This window comes from Mastigoproctus giganteus, chromosome 1, assembly GCF_048544385.1.
Source record: "Mastigoproctus giganteus isolate SK-2022 chromosome 1, ASM4854438v1, whole genome shotgun sequence".
Classification (NCBI taxonomy): domain Eukaryota; kingdom Metazoa; phylum Arthropoda; class Arachnida; order Uropygi; family Thelyphonidae; genus Mastigoproctus; species Mastigoproctus giganteus.
Window position 1 is genome coordinate 47493318 of NC_143575.1, and position 22235 is coordinate 47515552.

The following is a 22235-nucleotide window of genomic DNA, read 5'->3' on the forward strand; positions in this document are numbered from 1 at the left end:
GCACGGTCAGCACCCATGCCCTGCAGGCCCTCGGGGGCTCTCCTCCCGGACCTGGAGGTAGTGCGGTCTGGCATCCTGACCAGAGGAAATGCTGCCACCTTCCGAGACTTCACCTCAAACACAGCAAACCACCACAAAATGGAAAACCGTTTGACGAGTACTTGCATATCTCTGGCAGCAACGCTGGAATGATAGCACAAAGGGTGCCATTACCAAAAAATTCATTCCAGACCTCAAAAAAAAAAAACTCATCCAGAAATGCCAGTCTGGCTTTCCTAAGGCCTACTGTCCTCATACTTACTTACTGAGCATGGGGCCATCAGAGAAAAGTTAATAACAATGGGATTAACAGACAACCCCCTATGCTCCTGCGGGCTTCCAGAGACCTGGGAGCACCTAATGTATACTTGCCCAATCTACGAAGACCTAAGATGTGTACTAATTACCAAAATACACTTTAATCCAAAGGACCAAGAGCCTTACCTCTTTCAATCCAGCCAGAACTATGCCTTTACCAACTTCACAGGAACTCTTTTACAGAAGGAGGACCCTCCCACCGCCATAATCTTGGCTTATACCACCACTGTATATCAGAACTGAGGACAGAGCACAATCCTGATAGCCAATACCAACACCAAGGACTCCATGTGAAGACCCTAACATGGGACCCCCTGATCCCATGAATGTCACATTGGAACAGACAAACTTTCTACTGGTGTGATTTCAAGCATGCAGGGATGGGCTCCCTCTGGTCCCATTCCCCCCCCTTCCAGGACATTTTAAAAACCACAACATGAAACCAAAGATGGGACTTTGCCCTAAAGGAAGGCATAGACAGGATGTCTCCACTCCTAAAGGAACAACTGGCTCTCCCTCTATCAATGGATAGAGCAATGGACCCAAGTATAGAATCTTGTTTTCCCACGGAATACTGGACTATTTCTGAACCTAACCTCACTACTAATGATTCTCGGACGGGACTTCCCTGCCCCCCCCTCTCAAATGGACAAAACCTGGACATGGATCATTATGGTGACCCTGATATAGAAATGGTCTGTTGGCGACTCCTAATCCACTTTCCCTTGAGTGGATCTTTCCTTCCAACTCTCCAGGGGGAAAGGATTTCCTTTTCTCTTTTTTTTGCCTCCCCAAATTTTCACTCTGGTGGGGCATAGTATGCCCCACTGAAAAAAAAAAAAAAAAAAAAAAAAAGGTGGTCACCTTCACTATCGATTCCCCTTCCTTCCTATTTCACCCTCCAGTCTTCAGCCCCCCCCCCCTCCCAATACTTGCTCTTACACAGCATTTGCCCCACACGTCTAAACTTAAATTACAACAAAATTTTGCCTGGCCTTTTAGGCTCCTAGAACTCGTCCTTTCAGCATACAACCCCACACAGCACTCTTTAACAAAATCTTACCTAACTCAACCGTAATCATTTCAACCATTTTTTTTTTAGGTCTTCACCACTGAAATCCCGGGAAAGTAGGTGGCAGGACCTGCCAGAGTATCACTTACTGGTAACACCTGGCTAGCCTCCACGGGGCAGGGTATGGGCAATGTTGGTTCCCAACAGGAGCCGGTGGCCAGTAAGCCAGAGGAAAAATGGGCACAACATCTTGCACTACCCACGACCCACACACTTAAATCTCTGGCTTGACAGTGTTCTGTTTCTGATAAAATGTACGTGAATGTACCCGAACCAATTTTTATCTCATAATATAATTCCAGGATGAATATCGACATCGAACTTCTACCATCCAGCTACCTTTCTCTTCATATGCTTTTTATTGCAAATTGTTGTACAGAAATAAAATAGTCAACACCGTTGCCACTTAAATTGCTTGAGCACCCTTGCAATGCTAATCTGGCTGCACTAAAATTTCTTTTGAAGTTTACACTGTTGGCGAGTCATTTCCATGAAAGAGTGCACAAATTTTGTTGAAATTTGGAGACATTGCCAAAATGCACCTTATTGGTCAAATTACCCCAGGGGCTCACATCTGGTATGGGCTTGGCACACCCAGGGGCCTCAGCTGGATATCATCATTCTTCTCTTTCTTGGTGATTCCTTTCTATTTTTGACTCTTTTGCTCTCTCTCTCTCTCTCTCTCTCTCTCTCTGGGTAACTTTGAAATTTTGTTTCAGCTGGTGCAGCATAAGCCTCAGGCTTCCTTGCACCATATGGCTAATAATAATAATTAAAAGTGCCAACAGACAAATAATACACAACTTTTTTCTAAAAAACTTTTAATAAAAAAATATATGTATGAAATAGCCCAGAAATGTTTGAAATGACAATTCATTATGATTATTTGTACCTGACCTGAATCCAAACATTGTTCGTGTTATCCAGCCCAAGGCTCAGGCCCATGCAGACCTCTAGTATCTACCTTAAGAAAAAAGTCATTGGTTTGATCTAGGTATTTACCCTTGAATTTATGAGCTATCTACTTTTACAAGACTAGGTGTTAATTTGTACAAACAGTTAATTCTCTGGCTAAAAGATTTTCTTATGTTCCATCTACAACTTTTCTTCTTTACTTAAGTACATGTCCTCTAGTTTTTGCCACCTACAAAAGAAGAAAGACATCTCCATTTTTTTTATTTTTAAATTTACAGTAATACCTCTACTAAAGAACTAGAGGTAACTTTAACATAGGTACAAAGGGACAATACCAGTTCTTCATAATAGTGAAGTTACTTTGCTGGATTTCATTAGATTAATAATTCATTTTAGCTGATTTGTTCTATAATAAAAGATTATAAATAAAATACAGTACATTTTATTTTATTATATTATTATTATTTTTTATTATGAAAATCTCAAACATAACTAAGCATGTATACCTGTGTGTACACCAATGCTAGGAGTTTGGTAAATAAATTTGATGAATTTGAGGTATTGCTCAAAACATCAAAGGCAGATATTGTTGGGATATCAGAGACGTGGTGTCACACAGATATAAGTAATGCGGAACTGGAATTTGGGGAATACAATGTGTATAGAAAGGATGGAGGGGAGGAGGGGTTATGCTATTAATTAAGAAACACATAAAGTCCAAGGAAGTGAAGCCAGTCGACATCGATGGACAGGGCAGTGTCGAGTCAGTTTGGTGTGACATAAGCATAGGGAAATCAAAATTGAGAGTAGGAGTGTGCTATAGGCCTAATGACTCTGATGAGTATAATAAGATATTGTACAGGGAAATAGAGTGGGCCAGTAAATCAGAGAGTCTTATAATGGGGGATTTTAATTTCCCAGATATTGACTGGAATTTGTGGGTTGGTCACTCGCACACTAGCAAGGCTTTTGTGGATTTATTGGATGATTGTTTTCTACATCAGCATGTTCGTGAGGCAACAAGAGGGAGCAATACTCTTGATCTGATTATCAGTAGTGATTCTTCATGCATTAAGAATCTGCAGATAAATGAACCACTAGGTGGCAGTGATCACAGTGTGTTGAAGTGGGATTTACTCAAGGAGGTAACTACCATCAGAGGTAAAGGGAGGGTTTTTGTTTTCGTAAAGGCGACTATGATGGTCTGAGACAGTATTTAAATTCTATACAGTGGGACCAACTGATGACGTTACCAACAGCAAACTCAAAATGGGAAGCATTCAAGGAACTAATCTTGGAGGCTACCAGGCTTTACATACCAACTAAGAAATATTGTTCAAGGTTTAGGCCTAAATGGTTGTCAGATGAATTAATGAGACATGTGGCAGAGAAGAAAAATGCATGGGATACATACAAATTAATGGGTGACATGGAAGCCTATGATAGATATAAGTTGGTCTGTAACCAAGTCACAAAGGAGATTAGGCAGGCAAAGGCAGACTACGAAAAATCCTTGGCAAAGGATGCAAAGAAAAACAGAAAAGAGTTCTTTACATATTTGAACTCGAGAAGGAAAGGGATGAATCAGATTGGTCCACTGGATATTGATGGTTCAACAGTTGAGGATCCTGCTCAGGTGGCTAACAATCTAAACGAGTATTTTGCATCTACATTCACGCATGAGGAGTTATTCAGGAAGGAGAATGATGTAGGTAAAGTAAACATTGGCAGTGGGCTGGATGATTTTGTAATAACTGAGAGGAAAGAGGAGAGATTGTTGAGGATAAACATAAAAAAGGCACCTGGGGTGGATGGGATCTATCCAATTATATTAAAGGAGGCAGCAAAGGAAGTATGCAAACCCCTAGCCATAATTATGAGAGCTTCTTTGGACTCAGGGGAGGTACCCATAGACTGGAGATGTGCAAATGTAACCCCAATTCACAAAGGAGGATCAAAGGCTGACACAAGTAATTATAGACCTGTTAGTTTAACTTCTGTTCCAGGTAAATTAATGGAGGCACTGGTTAAAGAAGCACTGCAGGATCATCTAGACAAGAATTCAGTTATAGCTCAGACGCAGCATGGTTTTGTTAAGGGCAGGTCTTGCCCGACCAATTTGATTGGATACTATGATGTAGTCACAAAAGAACTGGATGCAGGGAATAACTTTGATATTATATATTTGGGTCTTAGAAAGGCTTTTGATACTGTTGCACATGGAAGACTGCTGCACAAATTGGAGCAGTGTGGCATTGGAGGCAAATTGCTGCTATGGATAAGGGGATGGTTGAGTGGCAGAAGACAGAGAGTGGTAATCAATGGACACTGCTCAATGTGGACTAATGTTATTAGTGGAGTTCCTCAAGGTTCAGTGTTGGGTCCGTTGTTATTTTCGGTGTTTATGAATGATATTGATGATGGGATATCAAGTTTAATGTCCAAGTTTGCAGATGATACAAAGGTTGGCAGGGTCGTTAAGGACACTACTGATGCTATGCTGCTGCAACAGGATCTGGAAAGGTTGAACAGATGGGCTGAGAGGTGGCAAATGAAGTTTAACATTGACAAATGTAAAGTACTACATAATGGGAAACAGTAACCCCAGAGCAACGTATCAACTCTGCGGTACTACACTGACAGTGGTGGAGAATGAAAAGGACCTGGGAGTAATTGTGCAGGCAGATATGAAGTTCTCTGAGCAGTGCAGACGAGCTGCAAGAGTAGCTCATGGTGTCTTGTCAATGATATACAGGAATTTTTCTAGCAGGGATAAGGAGGTGATTATTCCCTTGTATAAGGCAATGGTTAGGCCACATCTTGAGTACTGTATACAGGTCTGGAGGCCTCATTTCAAGAAGGATGTAGAACTGCTGGAACGGGTACAGAGAAGGGCAACAAGATTAGTGAATGGAACAAAGGGTTGCTCTTACGAAGAAAGGCTTAAGTTTTGCAAATTACAGAGTCTGGAGACTAGGCACCGGCGAGGTGATCTGATAGAGGTGTATAAGGCTTTGAATGGTTTGAGCATGCTCAATGCCAATGGGATTCTTCATCTTTCTCAGAATAATCACTTCAGAGGGCATAAATTCAAATTGAGGAAGGACGGATGTCGGATAGATGTGCGGAAATTTGCCTTTGGCCAGCGGGTGGTTGGTTGGTGGAACCGACTTCCATCACTTGTTGTTGAAGTTGATAGCCTGAACAAATTTATAGCTCAACTGGACAGGTATTTCGAACGAACAGAGGGGTGAAATGGGAGTGGGTTTTTTTTTTTTTTTTTGGCTGATGCTGAATAAGCTTGCTTTCTTGCATCATATGCCTCTACTAATGCTAATGCTAATAAAAGGTACTAGAACCCATTGCACTTAGTGATGTGGTATTGAGCATGGGCTGAAGGTTGGGAGGACAGAAGATACTTGTTGACATGGTGCCTCCATAGCCAGGTGGGCAGGAGCAGCAGTGTGTAGCACATGCTTCTTGATTAGACCAGGGTTCGAGCCTGTGACCACCAAATACGGAGGATGCGGAAAGGTCAGGGAATGACTACCGCATATCCCTAGAGCAATATGGTCTTACTTGCTAATCCTCCTAAAAACCAAATAACAAACAACAAACTTGTTGACATTAGACTTAAATTTATGTACATTGAAACTTTTGGGAAATACATGGCCCTGGGTGCCAAACGATTTGTGACTGAGCAAGATCTGTGATTCTTCAAAGTGACTGTAGTGGTTTCTTTAATTTCCAGAGTTCATTAAATCTTATTATTTGCAAGCAGTTTCTCTTGCTAAAAGTTCTTGAAGAGAATGGGAAAGGAAAGTTACCTTTCTTTATTTTTTTCTACCATAATCACTAACACCAACCTTTGCTCGGTCACACCAGGCACTGGTGGAATTGGTAACCTGGGTGGAAGAGCCAACCCTCAGGGCTAAAATGAGCCAAATGGATCTCCAATCTTTTCCATCACTCTTGCCCATAGGCTCAACATATTGAGACTCTGAGACGAATTGTGATGCCTCAAATCCAAAAAGAGTGAGAAGAGAAATGTGCAAACAAGACAATGCACCATTTCTCATAATCCACTCCTTGACAAATCAACCTATGAGTAAGCTTTCTCCATTCCTTTTTCAGAAATGTTTAGAAAATGCTGCTGGTCCACCTTGAAGCAGTTAAAAGACCGATTAGGGGATCTTCGTATAGAAACTGACACAAAGCATATTGAAGCTCTGCTTAAACTGTTAAGTTTTAATGGTACATATTCCCATTCAGATAACCCCTCATGCAACTCTAAACACCTCAAAGGGAGTTGTAGCAGACTTACAAAACATATTGGAAGAAGAAATAACACAAGAACTACAAGAAAAAGTCATACATGCAAAAAGAATGACTAAAAAAGATGGTGAACTTGTACCTATTCATAACATTATACTTACCTTCAATACCCCGATCTTACCAACAACAGTAAAAGCAGGATACCTCCTGTGTCATATTCATCCATATATACTAAACCTGATAAGATGCTAAATGTCAAGAATTTGGCTATTCACAAACAATATGCTGGGGAGACTCAACTTGCTGCAACTATGGGTCCAAGGGTACTATGCAAGAGAACTGTAATTCTGAAAATTGTTTAATGAAGCAAGCACAGTCCTTACATTAATTAAAAATAGCATTTCTTAATTTTTTCCTCATTTAATTTTGATTTTAGCATATCCAATGATCAAGATGGACAATCTGATAATAGAAGTGCCAATAATAATTATCCCAAATGACCAGTAACTGATTAACGATACTACTGTATTTAATGTTATAATAAATTAATTTAATAAGAAATATGGTTTTAATAATTAAATAAATTTTCTGTTTATACACCTGGATGACCACATGGTCAGAGGAGCTCAAGATAGAGAGAATACAAGAAACCACACCATATTTAGTAGTCATGGGTTTGAACCCCAGTCACTCAAAGCATGTGTACTTATGCACCATTGCACTGACCACTTGGCTATGGTGGCTTAAATAAATAAATAAATAAAATAAATGCTTTTCTTTCATACCTTTTAAGTTTTATGATTTATTATTGTGTTTGTACAATAACTCCAATTTTTTTTAAGTAGTACATTACCAAAAAAGGTTGAACTCCCAATATAATATATAAAGTGGTAAGTGACGATGACCAGCGTGACTGTCTGACACTCTGCATGAAGTGAATGCTCCATTATTGCTGTACATTGAATGTGTTGCCCAGCTTGATTGATCTTTTTTTCTTAGATATGAAATGTTCATTGAACAGTGGCCTTTGATTTTATTGTGCAAAATGACGATATACGAAATTATCTAAAATGTAAGTTTCAGTTCAGAAGATGGCTAAACATAGTATTTTTGTTTTGCAGATAATTATTAACAATGATGCTTGGAGGCACACCAGGTGAAGTAAATCCAAATAGTTCCTGGTTAAGCAGCAAAGGCATGTGGCTATCATATGGATTAGGAGTTTTGCTACTTCACCTTGTGCTTCTTAGTTTTCCTTTCCTTACTGTTGCTTGGGTATGGACACTGACTAATATAATTCATAATATAGTAAGTTTTAATTCAAAATCATTTAGATATTTTTAAAAGTTAATTTTCATTTTCTTTAAATTATAAAAAAAGAAATTTGTAACATAATATCTTTTTGACTGATTTATGTTATCTTATGTAAATGTTTTGCATTATATTCTGTAAAAATAAAATAATTTGGTATTTTATTTTGAGACTATATTTGATAACTGAAGCAGCAATTTTAGCATATAAAGAGATGCATATTATAGCAACTTCCAGTATTATGTTTATATTACTCTGGATATAGTTCAAAAGTTCTTCAGCAGTATTTTATCATCAATGTTTAATTCACCATATCCCCTTATAGTAACTCTAAGTGTAGAAACAATGTGGATGATTGTGGTTACATATATGGGTGGGGGTAAGTGCACTATGAGATGAGCCCATACTCTGCTACAAAAATATTAGTATTAGTAGAGGCATACGATGCAAGAAAGCAAGCTTATGCAGCATCAGCAAAAAAAAACCTCCCATTTCATCCCTCCATTCTAAATGCCTGTCCAGCTTAGCCTTAAATTTATTTAGGCTATCAACTTCCACAACAAAACATGAAGTCTGTTCCACCATCTATGCCCCTCAGTTCATAATCTGAGGAAGAATCCCATCAGCATTCAGCTTGCTCAACCCATTCAAGGCCTTATACACCTCAAACTGATCACCTCGCAGGTGCCTACTCTCCAGGCATTGCAATTTGCAGAACTTAAGCCTTTCTTGGTAAGAGCACCCCTTTGTTCCCCTCAACAATCTTGTTGCTCTTCTTTGTACTTGTTCTAGCAACTCTACATCCTTCCTAAAATGAGGCCTCCAAACCTGTACACAGTACTCTAGGTGTGGCCTGACCATTACCTTGTACAACAGGATAATCACCTCCCTGTCCCTGCTAGCAAAATTCCTATATATCATAGACAAGACTCCATGACTTGCACTGGCAGCCCGTCAGCACTGCTCAGCAAACTTCATATTTGACTGCACAATTACCCCCAGGTCTTTAACTTTCCACTTCCCTGAGTATAGTACCACACAGTTGGTATGTTTCTCTTTGGTTATTGCTATCCATATGCAGTATCTTACATTTGTCAATGTCAAACTTCAGTTGCCACTTCTCAGCCCAGTTGCCCAACTTATCTATATCCAGTTGGAGTAGCATACTGTCTTTACTAAGATGATACAAAGGTTGGCATAAGCCCGCCAACCTTTGTATCATCTGCAGACTTGGACATTAATCCTGATATACCTTCATCAGTATCATTGATGAATATACAAAACAACAATGGACCCAGCACTGAACCCTGGGGAATTCCACTAACATTTGTCCACAAAGAGCACTGTCCATTGATTACCACCCTCTGTCGTCTCCCACTCAACCATCCCTTTATCCATTGTAACAACTTACCCTTAATGCCATACCTCTCCAATTTTTACAGCAGTCTCCATGTGCAACAGTATCAAAAGCTTTCCTGAAATCCAAGTATATGATATCAAAATTATTTTTAATATTCAGTTCCTTTGTGACCACATCATAGTATCCAATCAAATTGGTCAGACAAGACCTCCCTTTAACAAACCCCTGCTGTCTTAACTATTACTGCAGTCTAGATGATCCTGCAATGCTTCTTTAACCAGTGACTCCATTATTTTTCCCAGAACACAAGTTAAACTAACAAGTCTATAGTTGTCACCTTTTGAAACCCCCCCACGCCTCTGTAGCCAGGTGGGCAGGAGCACCAGGGCATAGGACATGCTTCTTGATTAGACCAGGGTTCGAGCCCGTACCCACCAAATACGGAGGATGCGGAAAGGTCAGGGAATGACCACCGCATATCCCCTGAGCAATATGGCCTTAGTTGCTAATGCTCCTAAAAATCAAACAGCAACAACTTTTGAACCCCCTTTGTGAATTGGTGATACATTTCCAGTCCATGGGGACTTCCCCTGAGTCCAAGGAAGCTCTCATAATTATGGCTACATTGCTCCTTTGTTATATTAAAGGAGGCAGCAAAGGAAGTAAGGGTTTTGCTTACTTCCTTTGCTGCCTCTTTTAATATAATTGGGTAGATCCCATCCACCCCAGATGCCTTTTTTATGTTTAACTTCAACAATTTCTCCTCCACTTTGCTCAGTTATTACAAAATCACTTTGCTTCCTGTGAGCCTTGCACAGCATCCCTAGTGCTGAATTGATTGACAAGGCGCTTATCATATACTCCTGTCTATTGTGTCTGGGCAGAATTGCAGACACTTTGAAATTTAACCCTAAATCGCTACTTTTTCTCAACATTGATCTGTACTTTTTAAGTAAGTCCTCAGATCTACTCTTAATGTCATTAGTGCCAGCATGCACAACAGTATCACCTTTTGCGCCCTTAAACGATATCTGCTCTACAATGTCATCAACCTTTGCCCTGACAGATGTACCCTGGTTCTCTTCTGTCCATTCCTCTTTGCATAATATATTTTCTGTTTCCCTGACAATAGCTGCCTATTGTGGGACCAATACATTTTGCCTTGGGGGTTGCCTGATGTGCAACTGCAAGCTCTGGCATTGAGGTGGGCAGCTAAGAGCTTGAAAGCCCCCCCCCCCCCAACATAATTCCTTCAAGTGCATCATCTGTTCTGCTCTTCACAGTCTCATAAATGACCATCTGAATGCTGTGGTGATGCATAATATCCTCACACTTTTTACATTGAACACACAAAGGCAATCCAATTGTCTGTGTCGTATCCCATTCCAGATAGATCCACAAATATCAAACATGTAGTATATTTTGTAAGATTGTGAAGCAGAGGATAACTGTTCCATCCCATTCCTTCCCTGAGCCACAGCAGTCCTGTTACTTTGAGAACTTTTACTTTACTGCTCTGGTCTGGAGCATGATTTCCATTCAATTTAATTGATAAATTGATAATACTACACTAAGGTAATATACATAAATGCATTAATAACACTTTGTGCCAGTTATGCAGAAATAATATCACACTGTCAAGCTTATGTTATTAAATATCGTTGGCATTCAATCAAAACCTCATATGTTGAATTTGTAAGAAATTGATTTTGTTTGTAATGAGTTTCATTTTTGATCTTGCATTGCCTTCCAAAACCTCAGAAGTAATCAACCGATCAAAACAAGTGTTTGAAGACAATGCAGAAACTTCATGTCATTGGCTGCATATTGTGACCATCAAAACCTCACATGTTATGGTTCTTCTGAGAAGTAGACATTTTCAACATATGAGGTTTTGATACAATGCCAACAATATATATATTAAGATATCAAGTTTACTTTATGGAGTTAGTTATAGGGATTGCTTTATGAAGTTTACATCATGCTATTATGCTTGTAAAGTTATAAGTTAATTATAATAGCAAATAAAATTATCTATTAATGCTAACTTACAAGATTCGAACTTTCAAGATATCTATTTAATACAATAAAACACTAGAATTTCCCTTCCACGCACTACAGTACAAAATTAAGAGATATGATATTTGTGCCAAATCAGCGATACAAAGGTTCTACCTATATTTAGTAATGTACTAAATTTGATGCAAGAAAGCTTGCTTTCTTGCATCAAATGCCTCTGCTAATGCTAAAGGAGATAAAGTACTTAGTGTAATCATCATCAGCCATTTTCAATCCACTGCAGGATGAAGGCCTCTCCAGCAACTTTCCAGTTCCTTCTATTTTGAGCACTGGCCATCCATTTACTACCCAAAAACTCATGAATTTCATCTATCCATCTCCGCCTTTGTCTTCCAGGTTTTCTTCTAGCTCCTCTTGGGTACCATTCTGTTATTTTCTTAGTCCATCTGTCATCATGTCTTCGAGCTATGTGTCCTGCCCAAGACCATTTTAGTTCTTTAGTTTTGATAAGAATGTGCTTTACTTGAGTTTGCTGCCTAATCCATGTGTTTCTCTTCTTATCTAACAGTCTGATTCCCAATATAATTCGTTCCATTCTTCGCTGCGTAGTTCTCAGCTTGTCTTCCATTCTTTTGGTGAGTGCACAAGTTTCACTTCCATAAGTCATGGTGGGAAGTATACATTGATTCATTATTTTACGTTTCAGACAAACTGGGATATTGCTCTTCAGTATGTGACTATATTTCCTGAATGCTATCTATCCAAAATTTATTCTTCTCTTGACTTCCAGCCATTTATCATTATTACAGCTAATAACTTGTCCCAGATAAGTATATGACTCCACCTTTTCAATTACTGCTCCTTCAATCATTATTTCCCTTTCTGTGGCATACTTGTTCATCGTTACTTTTGTTTTAGCCATATTCATCTTTAGTCCAAAATCCTTACTAACTGTGCATAACTGATTAAGATTTTCCTCTAATTCTTTGGGATCGTGGCTTATAACCACAATGTCATCTGAAAATCGTAAATGGTTTAGATACTCTCCGTTCACATTGACTCCTTTCTGTGACCAGTCTAGTCTTCTGAAAGCTTCTTCAAGGGCAGCAGTAAACAGCTTCGTAGATATTGTGTCTCCTTGTCAAACTCCTTTCTCGATTTTAAATTTGCTACTGTCTTTGTCTAGTCTAATAAAGGAGGTAACACTCTCATATATTTTCTTCAAAATCATAATATATGGGGTATCTATGCCTTGTCTTTGCAGTGCCCGAAACATTGCCTTATGCTGTATGGAGTCAAATGCCTTTTCATAATCCACAAATGCCAGGCATAATGGTGTTTTATATTCATTTGCTTTCTCCATTAGCTGTGATATTACGTGAAGGTGATCCATAGTTGAGAATCCTGTCCTAAACCAGCTTGCTCTTTCGGTTGATTCTCATCAAGTATTCTTTCTAATCTGTTAGTAATGACCCTTGTGAACAACTTGTAGATGTGGGATAACAAGCTAATTGGTCTATAATTTCCAATTTCTGATTTATCTCCTTTCTTATGCAGCAAAACTATGATTGCATTATTCCACTGCTTAGGCGTCACACCTTTTCTAATGCACTTTGTGAAGAGCCTTGCCAGTTTTTGTGTTATGTCTCTTCCTCCCAATTTTAACAACTGTACAGTAGCTTCATCTTCCCCTGGGGCTTTCCGATTCTCCATTTTCTTCAATGCATGTTCTACCTCATCAGGAAGAATATCGGGTATGTCGTATGTGTTGCTACTTTGCAATCCATCTTCCCCACTGCTGGTATCATTCCCTCGCTCCTTGTATAATTCTCTATAGTACTCTTCTGCTATTTGAATTATGCCTTCTCTGCTGTTTATAAGTACACCATCGCTATTCTTCAGTTTCAGTATCATTTGTCTTTCTGTATTACTGCTCATGGCTGCTGATTTAAATCCTTTGTTTTTCCTTAATGCTTGTTCTACATGTGTAATGGGTTACCATTATTTCATTAATTTGTGTGCTGAAAAGGGAGCTGCATGCCTTCCTGTTAAAGTGGATGAATATTTGGCAAACATTTATTCAAACATCTAGAAAGAAATGCTAAAGAGATTTAAAAATGGTTTTAATTAATATTTGCTGTTGAAGTAAAAAATATTTTAAAGGATGTGTGTTCATGTTGGCTGTCTTTTGGGTAAATGTTTAAGAAAGGCTGGCAGAACATTGGCAGCCTCTGGTAAGTCTGTTTAAAGAAGTTAGAAATAATAAGAAAAGCTATACAAGCACTTTTCAGAGTTATCAAATTGAAAAGTAAAACAAGCAGTCACTGGTAAGTGGTACTGACTCATATACAAATCCAGTTTATGATCCAAAAGAAGTTTTGAAAGAAGACAAATTAATGAACTCCTCAAGGAAAATAATTTGGCATTTTAACAGTGTGTTAGAGGATATTCAACTGAACATTTCTGAAGAGGGAAGAGTGTACAAGATAGCTTTCTTGAAGCCATCATAATCACACTTGGTATGTGATAGTTATCCAAAGAGACATTCACTGATAAAAATTCTAGGTAAGCTGATGTTTTAAAGCATATTGTACTTGTAAATAATTTTGTGATTGTTTATTAATATAAAATGGATATGTTGTCAGTGAAATATAATTAAATGTCTTGCCTTCCTTCTGCTGTTTCTGAGCATCTCCTGCTTTCTCCCAGCTTTTCAAAAATCAAAATGTGACTGCTATGAAATGTTTATTTTTGGAAAGTGATGAAAAGCAATTACATGTACTTGTGTGAGGTTTGTTCTTTAATTACTGTGGAGTAAATTTCATATTTAATGTGAGGAGCAATCAAGATTGTAATTCTGAAGAGAAGTGTACTTTTTGCCTAAAGGTAAGCAATGTATATATTTGAAAATAAAGTCAGTGCTGTAAATACTTTTAATAGAATAGATTATTAAAAAAAATTTCATAGGAAATGCAAATTCAGTTAAATATTTTCAGGCAATGTTTATTATGCTTCACATTGTGAAAGGTACTCCATGGGAGCCTGGTGACCAAGGAAAAGTGAGATATTTGACACACTGGGAACAAATTGACAATGGGGTGCAATTTACAGCAACTAGAAAATTTTTAACTGTTGTTCCAATTGTCTTGTAAGTAAAAATTTTTCTAGAATATATTATATATTTTATATATATACAGTATTTTAAATTTAAACTAATAAGCAAAAGAGCATTTCCTTTAATGCTTAATATATTTCCATGTATATTTTTTTGGGATCATTTTGTGCTTATCTGTGAGACTGATCTTTTTTGTTTCACTTGATTTAAATTTAATTAAATATTAGTTTTGATTTATTGTGATGTATATTCACCAAACAAATGGTGAAAAATAAAGAATACTTTCAATTGGAGATTATTTTGAATCTTGGGAGAGGCAGTTGGAACTTAATTTTTAATGGACTAAGTAATTTAGCAAAAGGTGCTGTGCATGATAATTTGCAAGAGAAATAATTTTACACTAAGTACATTTAAAGGTATTTGGAGTTAGTTTTCAGTAATACAGGCCTGTCAAAATGTATGTGACCAAAACAAATTGTGGACCCATTAATTATTATTTGCATGGCACCTAATTTTTAAGAGGAGAGAAAGGAAAGAGAGAAAAAAAGGTTGTGGGTTTGTCATAAGTATTACTCGTTTCCAAAGCATTGAGATGCGTTAGTAAAATTAAAATTCTGGTGATACACTATATCTAAGATTAAGATTATTATTATATTTAATACCACTCATATACCACATAAAATTAATAATATAGTTTAAGCTATCAACTAAACAGTGGTTGGTGTGCAAACTGTGGGCCATATGGGATGCCATACAAGGTCTGAAATCTTTCATGAAGAAACGTACGACAGTTCCTTGCAAAGCTTTAAGAGCATCGTTGGAAGTTTCATATTTAATAGGAAATAATTTGTAATCACACACTATTGCTGAATCTCTTGTTCTCTCTTGCAAAGTTTTGAAAGATGCAGTAAGTGTGATCAGCTCTATTAAAAGTAGAAGCTTAAATAGCGGACTTTTCACTATACTTCGCAACGAAATGGGATCTGCTTATGAAATGCTTCTGTTATGTATGAGAGGTGGTTTTCCAGTGGTTAAGTGTTGCGACATCTTTTTGGCCTCAAACATTAAGTTCTATTGTTTTTTATCGGATAAAAATCAGAATCTTGCTGAATTGTTTATAACTCAAAAATAGCTTGGGAAACTTAGTTACCCTGTTGATATATTTCGAAAACTTATTGATTTAAATTTAAGTCTTCAAGTGATGTATATTCACCAAACAAATGGTGAAAAATAAAGAATACTTTCAATTGGAGATTATTTTGAAACTTCGATCCAAATATTAATACTCAGTCATAAAATAGAAGCTTTCAAAAAGAAGCTTAATCTTTGGAAAACTGAATTTGAATGTAATACTGAAATGTTCCCATGTTTTTCTGATTTTGTTAATAATATTGACATTTTACAATTTAAGAATATCATTGCCACCTACCTAACAATGCTAATTAAGAATTTTTCCAAACAATTTAATGTATCTCCTGACAAAAAAAAAAAGAAGTTGTATTGGATTCGTGATCCCTTTGTTTTTGAAATTTCTTCATGCCCCGAAATTACCATTGAGCAAAATGAAGATCTTATCTACCTGTCACTGACAGCATTATGTGCTTCACGACTTCAACTTGTGAAACGTTTTGGCTTTCTCTTCAAGACAAGTAACCAGAATTATCAAAAACAGCAATACAAACATTGCTATCTTTCTGGTTTACATTTATGTGAGGTTGGCTTCTCAAAATTAACACCTATAAAAACAAAACAGCATTCCACACTTGATCCAGAAGATGACATGAGATTAGCAATTTCAAATATGGATCAAATATTATCGGTTATCCAAGCTCATCCTTCTCATTAATTGTTTTGTTTTGTAATCTTAATTGAAGAATAAGAATTTGATGTGTTGTTTTTGCTGTGTTCAATTAAAATATTAAATAATTATTTTAATGTGTAAATCATAATGGAAACAATTTTTTTATTCCTTTCTCAGTAGTCAAGTAAAATTTTCTACTACATAATTTATAAAATGCTATTTTTCCTCACTAAAATCTGGTCATCCTACCTTAGGTTTTACATTGAGGGGTTGCATGTTTTTTTTTTTTTATTATTATTTATTAGAGGGGGTTGCGAACAAAATAAGTTTGTTTCAGGCATCTTTCCGATACCCATCAGATGATGCTGTTCTGTTCCCCCAACAGCATGGTCTGATGATGGGTATCGGCAAGATGCCTGAAACATCACTTTAATGTATATTGGTTTAGGCGATTGCTTAATAAACTAAAGGCAATCCCTGCTTTACGAGTTCCCAAGTTTAAGAGTTTTTTTTCAAGTATTAACAAAATTGAAAATATGAACATTAATTGCAAACCATGTGCATAGCTATACAGTAGTATTGTACTACATGTACATTTGTTTGTTCAGCCAGAAGAGCATCTCACTGACTCACAAACAAAGCAGTTCTTTGTTTTATTTTATCTATTTATTTAAATCAGATTTGCTGAAAGTGGTTGTGTTGCTCCTCATTTTTGCTATCTTGTCTTATTTCAAATTTATCCCCCTTATTAATACTGTACAGTATGCCAAAACTAAATAATACTATGGAGGAGTGATGTTAATAAAAAGAAACAGTGAAAAGGAATAACATTGGAAACAAAATGAGATCATAAGGAAACATGCAGCTGGAATGACTGTTAAAGAACAATCAACGAGTGTGCATTCAGTCGATGATGAAGAATAAACATTCATCAATATTTGTATGACATAAATTTCTTTATTATTATAATTTGTTTGATCTTAAACGCTGTTTTGATTTCTTTGGATAAATAAATCATTGTTTAAGATAAACTATCGTTTTGTCGACTTTTATTTAGCATTACTATGTTCAAATTTCATTATTGAGAACATAGCCCCTGTTTTTAATGTATCGTCTATGGGAAATGAATTCCCACTTTAAGAGTTCTCGCTTTACGAGCACGCTCCAGGAACGAATTAACTCGTGAAGTCGAACTACCTGTATATTATTAATTTCACGTGGTATATGAGTGGTATTAAATATAGTAATAATCTTAATGGGAAACAACCATGTAACGTCCTTCTCTAACTATATTAGATCTGGTGATACAGTTTATAAACTATAGTAGAAATAGTTCATAAACTTTGATTTTTGTGAAATAATTTTCACACTTTTTCTTACTAATAGAGTAAGCTTATCTGCGAAAAGATCTAAACCTCCCAAACACCTCCTAATTCATTTCACAAATATACGTGGTCTCAATTCTAATCGCAACGATCTCCATTTCCACTTGCAGTCTGCCAAAGCCCATGACAGAATTGCAGTTATCGGATGATTCAACTACTGCTCATCTCAGTTGCCGAAATTATTCACTGTATGATTCCTTTCACCTCAAAGATAGTACTTGTGCATATGTCCGTTCCGATGTTCCCTGTCAGAGACTTGGTAATTTGGAATCTCCTCTTTTCGATCTTCTCTGGCTTAAAATCTCTCTACCTCGTGTCAAATTCGTCTGTTCTCTCTAGCGTTCTACAAACTCCACCAATCACTTGGAACTCTTTGACTTCCTCTCTTTGCACTTGACTTTCTCCCATCCAACTTTCCTAACAGCGAGGTAATTTTCCTTGGTGATTTTAAGGTTCACAACTCCAGCTGGCTTCCGTTTTCTAGACACACCAACCCAGCTGGTCGAGATGCTGGGGCTTTTGCAATTACTAATGATCTTGCACAGATTGTTCATTTACCTACAAGAATACCCAACAATCCTAACCGTACAGCCAACACACTTGATCTTTTTCTCACAAACAACCCTTCTAAGTACACGGTTAAAGTGAGAGGTCCTTTAGGCACTTCAGATCACAACTTGGTGATTGTCTCTTCTCCAGTGGAGCCTTTATCTCATGGCTATTCCCAACCTCATGTTGTTTGGCATTAAAAGAATGCAAAATGGGATGACCTGCGAGATTTCTTTTCCTTGGTCGGATTACTGTTTCAAAACTTCTGATGTCAATGTTTGCTCAGATCGTGTCAGTGAAATTATTCTTGCAGGAATGGAATCCTTTATCCCACACTCCACTTTAAAATCTCGGCCTTTATCTAAACCTTGGTTTTCCAATAAATGTGCTAAGGCTGTTCAAGAGATGAACATTGCATATCGTAATTGGCTTGTTTCTAATTCTTCAGTTTCATTTTCCGCCTACACCAAAGCTCGCAACAATTGTAAAGCAGTTATTAATCAGTCCAAACTAGAGTTTGAACAGGCTAAGAGTAGAAAACTTGCTTCTTGCCCTAATGGTAGACGAGTATTGTGGTGTCTTGCCAAAGCTATTGGTCGCAACTTTTTGCCATTGCTGCTCCTACCTCTGTCCAGACAAGATGATTATGCTCTCACTTCAGCCAAGGATAAAGCTGACCTGCTAGCATCCCATTTTTCTTCCAACTCGTGTATTAATGATCTTGGTAAAACACCTCCCGCCATTCCCAACACATTCCATTCCATGCCTCCCATGGTCTCAGTCAAAAGGATGTCAGAAGGATTTTGATGAATCTGGATGTTAAGAAAACTCCAGGTACTGATTGTATTTCTCCACTTGTTCTCAAAACCTGTGCTCCTGAATTTACTCCTTTTCTTTGCTGCTTTTTTTCACTTACTTATTCCAAAGGTATTTTTCTTCTGCTTGGAAATTTGCTCACATCCAGCCAGTTCCTAAAAAGGGTGACAAATCCCTCCCATCCAATTATCGTCCCATTGCAATTACTTCTACTCTTTCTAAAGTAATGGAGAAATCAATTAACTGCCAACTCTTAAACTACCTAGAAACCTTCTGTCTGATCAACGATCGCCAGTATGGATTCCGTCAGTGTCGATCCACTGGTGATATTCTGGCTTATGTTACCCATTTATGGACTAATTCAATGGAAAGGTTTGGTGAAACGCAAATAGTTGCTCTTGACATCTTAAAGGCTTTCAATCGTGTTTGGCATAAAGGTCTTCTAAAAAAGCTTCCATCTTATGGTTTGCCAACTGTTTTTAGTAATTGGTTATCTAGTTTTCTCTCCGATCACTCACTGATGGTAGATGGTTCTGTCTTCTAATCTCTCCACTAATGCCAGTGTCCCCCAAGGTTCAGTTCTTTTCCCCCACTCTTTTCCTCATGTATATTAATGACCTTCTTCCATTGCCTGGAAATCCTATCCATAGTTTTGCCGATGATAGCACATTGCATTCCACTTTACATTTTGAGAAACCTTGCCATGCTCAATCAACTTCAACTTCTTGAAAATCTGCTACAAATTCCTTAAATGCCGATCTTCATGTAATTCTCCAGTGGGGCAAAGACAACTTAGTTGATTCCAATCCTTCTAAAACGCAGTCTTGTCTTATATCTCGCAAAAAGGATTCTTCTGTTCCTATGCTTATCTTTGGTGACACTCCGATTTCTAGGCAAAATGACTTCTAATATCTCTTGGCACAAGCACGTTACAAATATTGCTTCCTCTGCATCTAAAAAACTTGGTTTTCTCTTTCGCTCTCAGCATTACTTTTCTTCCAAACAGCTGCTCACTCGGTACAAATCACAAATCTGCCATGGAATATTGTTCTCACATATGGGGTGGTGCTCCCAAAACCTCTCTCAGACTTTGATTCCATTCAGAAGAGGGCAGTTAGGTTAATTAATGACTCGTCTCTAACAGAGTCTCCACTCGCTGTCTCATAGACGTACTGTTTCTGCTGCATGCCTTTTCTACAGATACTTCCATGGGCACTGTTCTTCTGAATTGACTTCTATAATTCCCACTCTCTCTTTCAAAACAGACCAAACACGTGCCACCACCAGCCAACATCCATTTACTGTCCAACTTCAAACTCACAGAACCAACTTTTCATCTTCTTTGTTTATTCATTCAACTGCCGTTTTCTGGAACAACCTTCCTTCATACGTATTTCCTGAAAATTACAGTCTACAGAAGTTCAAGTCTAATGTCAACAAATATCTTCTTTCGTCTCCTCAACCTCCAACCCAAGCACGGTACAAGCATGGATTGCTCGTGTTGGTTTTGTGAATTTTTCAACCCTCCATTCAGATTCTTGTGTTGTTGTTATTAAATGGAGAAGAAACGTCCAGAATTGATAAAATATTCGCAGCAAAAGGAAGACAACGTATCAAGGATTGTGGCTCTGGGTAACATACAATTTAAAATGCGAACCATTCTCGTTCAGCTATGTGTGTGTGTGTGTGTAAAAATTTTGATCACTGGAAAGACTAAATGTTAACTCTAATAAAACTAGGTGAGTGGTTTTGTATGTTATGATTAAAGTACGATTTAAATTCCTTGTATTTTGCTTTTTAACTTTTTCTTTGTGTGTGGTATGTCAAAACTATGTAAATAAGTTAAATTTAATTGCTAAGTACTTAAACTTAGCATCACCGGTCTATTTTTGTGGAGCTCGAAAATTTTTCCATACTGAATGCTGAACACTTTCTGGAACTATACTTGAAAACTTCATACGGGAAAACAAAAAATGGATTGTTCTCATAACAGTATGCAATCTAAATTGAGATTTTATTATTAGTAAAGACCTGTGCAGTCTCTTATATTGTCTCTTTAGAATTCCGATAAAAGCTCGTTTAAACTGTGTCTGCAATGAAGATTTTAGAATTTTAACCAGAATAGTAAGAATGTTATATAGCTTGGAAGTTACGATGTTTACCTTGTAATTTTCACACAACTTTTGCGAAATTTCTTTAACTTTTTAATTTCTTCTTAAAATTCAACCATTTTAAATTAATTTCTAACTTTATGATTATGAAAAAACACATTAATTGCATTCAAATAATAACACTAATCAAATTATAATTGTTTGAAATAAAGAGAACCAGTGAAATCTTGCCATGAATGTGTTTGACTGTTCGTTGTACGGCAAACAACAATATTCACGAGAACGTTGAGGTACAAATTTAATCAAATCTATTCGAAAGCAACTGTAGTTCAGTATTCAAAGAAAAAAAGATCATCTGTTAAAATCTGTCTTCATTAAAAATTATATTGAAAATCACTTTCAACTGACAAAATACCATTGGTTAAAAATATTGGTCATGTATACTTTGTTCAAATAATACCGTTGATTTGTTCATGAATACTTTAAAGTAAAAACAATTCAAAATAGCACTAATTAATTTATTGCCTAAAAATAACATTAACATGTTGTTTAAAATAGTCTTCTCATTTAAAATTCTTTTTAAAATATACATGTGCTGCCATCCAGCAGCAAAATTTAAAATAAAAAAATAACGAAATTCGGTGAGCGCAAACCATCATGGGAAGTCAAAAACAAAAGCCCTGAGGAGAAATTGTGCAAAGGATTATGGGAAGGACTCACGTGATTGGTGATGTCATCACATTCAAAGATTCAACATCTGTGTGCAGGGGTGGTGAGGGCGGAATACTGCCCCTGGTCAGCTAGGTTCAGTGTTTCAATGGCAGCAGCAGAGAGGGGAGGGTTGACCACCCACTGACAAAATCTGTTTAAAGTGTTTTGATTGTAGCGCCACCTAGCAGGGGGGGGGGTGGAAGACTACCCGACGTGAAATTCTGTTCAAAGTGTTTCGATGGCAGCGCCAACTAGCAGCCGCCGCCGCAACTAAATTCTGTTCAAAGTGCTACTGCAACAGAATCTAGAAAATTTGGGAAGATGGGCTGAGAAATGGCAACTGAAGTTTAACATTGACAAATGCAAAGTACTGCATATGGGTAGAAGTAACCCCAGAGGAACGTACCAACTGTGTGGTACTACACGTAAGGTGGTAGA

At 37.3% G+C, this 22235-nt stretch overlaps 1 protein-coding gene across 3 annotated transcripts in view; it reads left to right on the plus strand.

Moving 5' to 3' along the window:
* The window catches only part of ORMDL (sphingolipid biosynthesis regulator orosomucoid 1-like), a 55286-nt gene that overhangs the window by 23304 nt on the left and 9747 nt on the right, over positions 1 to 22235 (plus strand). For 2 of the 3 annotated variants that reach the window (XM_090380018.1, XM_090380010.1), the window contains exons 2-3: positions 7741 to 7927; positions 14306 to 14457. In XM_090380018.1, the coding sequence (XP_090236144.1) occupies positions 7754 to 7927; positions 14306 to 14457 (326 nt within the window). In that variant the 5' untranslated portion in view covers positions 7741 to 7753. The remainder of the gene's footprint in view (positions 1 to 7740; positions 7928 to 14305; positions 14458 to 22235) is intronic. The other variant, XM_090380024.1, reaches the window with a different exon arrangement.